General features: G+C 46.3%; 1 protein-coding gene across 3 annotated transcripts in view; it reads right to left on the bottom strand.

The window, feature by feature from the left end:
- Window positions 1-5,659, bottom strand: part of LOC105467660 (adenylate kinase 7) — a 99,824-nt gene extending 94,165 nt beyond the window's left edge. For all 3 annotated transcript variants that reach the window (XM_071099637.1, XM_071099638.1, XM_071099636.1), the window contains exon 1: window positions 5,504-5,659. In XM_071099637.1, coding sequence (XP_070955738.1) covers window positions 5,504-5,608 — 105 coding nt within the window. In that variant the 5' untranslated portion in view covers window positions 5,609-5,659. The remainder of the gene's footprint in view (window positions 1-5,503) is intronic.
- Between the last annotated feature and the right edge of the window lie 341 nt (window positions 5,660-6,000).

The following is a 6,000-nucleotide window of genomic DNA, read 5'->3' on the forward strand; positions in this document are numbered from 1 at the left end:
ATATTATCAACTTAATATGTAATCAATATAAAAATTATTGAGATATTTTATTTTTTTATCTGAAATTCAATCTGCAGTTTACACTGACAGTACATCTCCATGTGGACTAGTCACATTTCTTTTTTTGAGACAGAGTCTCGTTCTGCTGCTCAGGCTGGAGTGCAGTGGTGCGAGCATAGCTCAATGCAACCTCAAACTCCCGGCCTCAACCAATCCTCCTGCCTCAGCCTCCCGAGTAGCTGGGACTACAGGTGTGTGCCACCACGCCTGGCTAATTTTTTATTTTTATATTTATTTTTGTAGAAATGGGGTACTGCTGTTGTTGCCCAGGCTGGTGTGGACTAACCACATTGAACACATAAGTGTTCAATGGCTACATGTGGCCAGTGGCTGCAGTATGGAATAATGAAATAGACAGAAGTTGGCAAAGTTTCTCTTCCTGTTTTCCAAAAGCTATCCTTAGAAGTGGCCTCCGTGGTGGTGAAGAGTTTCATTTGTTTATATGTCAATAACTACTTATATATGTCCACAATCATTTTATTTTATCTATTAAGCATATATAAATAATGATGGAATTACCATACCTTGGGAATAAAAAATTATAAAACCAAATAAACAGAAAGTCCCACCTCATTTCTTTTGATAGAAAACAGTCCAGGTTAGCATGCAAGATTGCCAGCTTCAACCTCCTATTGGAATATATTTCTCCCAAGTAAATTATGTATGTTTTCATTTCATTTATCTCTCAAACGTACATATTCAATTTTATTATCCCCTTTCACAGTTGAGGAAATTGATGCGCAGCAAAAAGAGATGGGGCTAGGGTGGCATTGCTCAACTGGGCTGTAAGCCTAACGACGAGACACAGCTTCCATTTCTCTCATATTCCTTATATTCCCACTCCCATGTTCCTTGGAGGAGATGATCAGTAATTACCTGGAATTTGAGAAAGGCCCTGATTAATTAAGGACCAACTAGAAAATTCTGTTATTGCAAAGCTTTTGAAAAAGATCTCTGTACAGAGCGTGGTGGCTCATGCCTATAATCCCAGCATTTTGGGAGACCAAGGCAGGGGGATTGCTAGAAAAAGATCTCTGTATACTAAAAGAAGTTTCATTATAAAAATATTGTTATAAAAAATAATCAAGATCTTTGAGAGACCAAGGCAGGCAGATCACGAGGTCAGGAGATTGAGACCAGCCTGGCCAACATGGTGAAACCCCGTCTCTACTAAAAATACAAAAATTAGCTGGGCATGGTGGCACATGCCTGTAGTCCCAGCTACTCAGGAGGCTGAGGCAGGAGAATCGCCTGAACCCAGGAGGTGGAGGTTGCAGTGAGCCAAGATTGTGCTACTGTACTCTAGCCTGGCGACAAAGCGAGACTCCATCTCAAAAAAAAAAAAAAAAAAAAAAATCAAAATCAAAGGGGATTAAGGAAGGAGATAAATTCCCTTCCCTCATTCTTTTTTTTTTTTTTTTTTTTTTTTTGAGGCAAGGTTTTACTCGGCCCTATGTATACCTCCCAGGCTGAAATGCAGTGATGCAATCACAGCTCACTGCAGCCTCAAATTGCGCTCAAGCGATCCTCCCCACTCTCCCTCCTGAGCAGCTGGGAAGGTAGGCGTGTGCCACCATGCCTAGATTCTCCTTCATTCCTAATCTCAACCATGTTCATGTCCCCTCCCTTTTTTATACAGGTGACCCTTAAGCCACACAGGTTTGAACTTTGTAGGTACACTTGTCCACTTATTTTCTTCCACCTCTGCTACCCCTGAGACCAGCCCCTCCTCTTCATCCTCTGCCTCAGCCTATGCAACATAAACACAAAAAGGATGAAGACCTTTAGGGCAACCCACTTCTGTTTAATGAATAGTAAATATATTTGTCTTCTTTATGATTTTCTTACAAACATTTTCTTTCCTCTAGCTTACTTTATTGTAAGAACGCAATATATTTTATGTGTACAAAATACGTGTTGACTGTTTATGTTATTGGTAAGGGGTCCTGTTAACAATAGGTTATTAGTAGTTTAGTTCCGGGGAGTCAAACGTTGTACACAGCCTGCAGTCCCAGCTACTCAGGACACTGAGGTGGGAAGATCACTTGAGCCCGGGTACTCGAGTCCAGCCTGGGCAACGTTAATGAGACCCATGTCTCTAAACATACATAAATAAATAAGAGTTACGTGCAGATTTTCAACTATCTTCTCTATATCTGTATCTTTTTTTTTTTTTTTTGGCAGATTTTTACTCTGTCGCCCAGGCTGGAGTGCAGTGGTGCGATCTCGGCTCACTGCAAACTCTGCCTCCCAGGTTCAAGTGATTCTCCTGCCTCGGCCCCTGGAGTAGCTGAGATTACAGGCACAAGCCACCACATCTGGCTAATTTTTGTATTTTTAGTAGAGATGGGATTTTGCCATGTTGGCCAGGCTGGTCTCGAACTCCTGCCCTCAAGTGATTCACATGCCTTGGCCTCCCAAAGTGTTGGGATTACAGGCGTGAGCCACTGCGTCCTATATCTGTATCTTTTTGAAAAGCAAAACCCCTAGCCCCTGCGTTGTTCAAGGCTTCCCACTGAATTTAGAGTATAAATGAAACTCCTGACCATGTCTGTGCTAGCCTCTGCTCCACTAATCTATGTAATACATTTCTATGGAGCACAGACTATGAATGCATCCCTGCTTAGGAGCTGACTGGGCCACATTCTGGACTCCGTGGGCCCTCTCCTCCATTTAAAAAAAAAAAAAAAAAAAAAAATTAAACATTATATTTCTCAATTGCATGCTGTAGAGACAAACACATTCATTGACTCTAAGATTTGTTTCCTTCTGATTTTAAAAGAAATTAACACACTTTTTGTGGGCCCCTAAAAGTCTCATGGGCCCTGGGCACAGTACTTGCTGCACCTAATGAAGAAGTGGGCCCAGGAAACCTGGTGCACTGCCCCCTAGCCACTGTGCACACAAAACCCGCCAACCCTATCCCTACTTTGGAACCTGTGCCTTTGCTGTGTCCTCTGAGAACTATTTTCTCTGGCTTGAGCCTTATCCTGTGTATGTTAGATTAAATGTCACCTTTTTGTTTTTTGAGATGGAGTTTCACTCTGTCGCCCAGGCTGGAGTGCAGTGGCGCAATCTTGGCTCACTGCAACCTGCACCTCCCGGGTTCAAGCGATTCTCCTGCCTCAGCTTCCTGAGTAGCTGGATTACAGGTGCCTGTCACCACGCCCAGCTAATTTTTATATTTCTGGTAGAGACAGGGTTTCATCATGTTGATCAGGCTGGTCTCGAATTCCTGACCTCAGGGACATTTTCTGTGTATTTTCTGTGTACAGATAAATCATCTGTCTTCTCTATGTCTGTATTTTTTTTTGAAAAACACAAATAAGATTATACTACACCTGTGTGGTAATGCTTCCTTTCTTTAAAAATATTTTGTTACAGTTTTGTTTGTGTCTTTGCTTCTTCTTTCCTACCTTTTCTGATAATTTGGAAGATGTATCATGTGTTTAGAGTCCCTTCTGGTAGATATAGGTCATATGTAATATACATATATATATAATCTTGTATAATTATATGCCATATATATATAGGTATATATACACACACACCTAAATTATATTCCTTAATCTCTGGTTTTTGTTTTTTTGTGTGTTTTTTTGAGATGGAGTTTCGCTCTTTTGCCCAGGCTGGAGTGAAGTGATGCAATCTCGGCTTACTGCAACCTCTGCCCCGTGGGTTCAAGTGATTTTCCTGCCTCAGCCTCCCGAGCAGCTGGGATTATAGGTGCTCACCACCATGCCCAGCTAATTTTTGTATTTTTGGTAGAGACAGCGTTTCACTATGTTGGCCAGGCTGGTCTCGAATTCCTGACCTCAGGTGAACCACCTACCTCGGCCTCCCAAAGTGCTAGTATTACACCACGCCCCACCCTAAATCTCTGTTTTTTGATGGATGCATTTTAGAAGGTATACAGGGTTGAATAGTGTCTACCCCCACCAAATTCCTGTCCTCTTAGAACCTGTGAATGTGGCCTTATTTGGAAATAGGGTCTTTGCAGATGTAATCAAGTTAAGATGAAGCCATATTGGATAGGGTAAGTCCTAATCCAACAACTGGTGTCCTTAGAAGAAGAGGGAAGTTTTGATGCAGAGACACAGGGGAGAGAACACCATGTGAAGAAGGTGGCAGAGATTGGAGTGTACTAGCCAAGGGGTGCCAAGAATTATTGGCAACTACCAGAAGCTAGGAGAGGGGCAAGCAACAGTTCTTCCCCTGGAGCTTCCAGTAGAAACCAACCCTGCTGACACCTTGATCTTGGACTTCTGCCCTCAAGAACTGTGAGAGAATAAATTCTGTTTTATAAAGTCACCCAGTTTGTGGCAACTGGTTACCACAGCCCTAGAAAACTAATACAGATGGCACATACTGTAGCCTCATCCTATTTTAAACAGATTTGTCCCGTTCGAAAGTGCAGTCATTAGCCTCAGAGAAGTCTGTTCATGGTGAGGTTAGATTTCTCTGTAGCTCTAGAGTACAGAATTAAGATCGATGGGTCCTACCCACGGAGAATGATAAAATCATGGCTTTCTTTTGACAACTGGTCATATTAGCACGAAGGGCCTCAGAGCCCTTTTTTTGAATATCTTCATTTTCCAGGGATAAAGACAGAGAAAGGTGAGAAACTTAATGGAACTCAGGGACCCAAACAGTGTCTGGTCCATAATAGATGCTCAAAAACCATATATTGAAGGGATGGATGAATGAAAAACGCTTCATGGGCAATATAAAAATTTGATATACTCATGCCTGTAATCCCAGCACTTTGGGAGGCCGAGACGGGCGGATCACGAGGTCAGGAGATGGAGACCATCGTGGCTAACACGGTGAAACCCGTCTCTACTAAAAATACAAAAAAAAAATTAGCCGGGCGTCGTGGTGGGCGCCTGTAGTCCCAGCTACTCGGGAGGCTGAGGCAGGAGAATGGCGTGAACCCGGGAGGCGGAGCTTGCTGTGAGCCGAGATCGGGCCACTGCACTCCAGCCTGGGTGACAGAGGTAGACTCCGTCTCAAAAAAAAAATTTTTTTTTTGATTTATTTTCTCGTTTAGCTGCCCGCTGCAAAATCGATGGAGGGGTAGAAAGCGAACCTAGTAGGAGGCAAGAGACCTGGACTCTCTGTCCAGGTTCTGGCCTCAACACTCTATGTGATCTTGGGCAAGTTCCTTCCTCCCTGTTAGCCTCCGTTTCCCCTCATTAAAAGGAGGAACAGGGGATGGACCAGTGATGTCCAGACACCTGGGCTTCCACGTAGGATCCCTTGTCCAGCCTGGGTGCAGACTGGCGTCCAAGGGGCATTGGTGGTGCCCAGGACGCGGGACCCTCCCTGAAGAAAGGCCCCGACAGCGCCCTGGGGCGCAGACCCTCGCTGGGTTTGCGGACCGGGGCCCGAGGGCTGGGAGCTGAGAGCTGGCTTGAGGCTCTGGGCCGCCGCCGCCGCTCACCTTCCCGATGTTTCCGCTGCTATAGGAGTCCAGCAGGTTTATAAACACCCTCTGGATCCGGATAACTTTCTCCGTGGGAGCAGCAGTTTCCTCTTCTTCAGCCATGGTGGGAGCCGCGCCGGTTGCTAAGGTGAAAGCGTCACTCCGCTTGCCAAGAGGCGGGGCCCGGGGCGGGGAGGCGGGGCAGGTTCTCTCTCTGGGGGCGGGGCCTGGGCGCCGGGCACGCTTGCCGAGCTGGGAGGGGCGTGTCGTGGGCGAAGCAGGGAGAGCCAGGCGCTGGGCGGGGCGTGCCAGGCGGGGCAGCGCGTGTCGTGCCCGGCGCTAATCAGGGCGTGCCAGGCGGGGCGGGGCGTGTTGCGCCGGTCGCTGGGTGGGGCGAGCTGGGTAGTGCGGGGCGTGTCGTGCCTAGGGGCTGGGAGGGGCGTGCCGGGCAGGGCTGGGCATGTCGTGCCGGGGGGCTGGGCGGGGCGTGCCGGGCAGGGCGTGGTGTGTCATGC

The sequence above is a fragment of the Macaca nemestrina genome, chromosome 7 (assembly GCF_043159975.1).
Source record: "Macaca nemestrina isolate mMacNem1 chromosome 7, mMacNem.hap1, whole genome shotgun sequence".
NCBI lineage: Eukaryota > Metazoa > Chordata > Mammalia > Primates > Cercopithecidae > Macaca > Macaca nemestrina.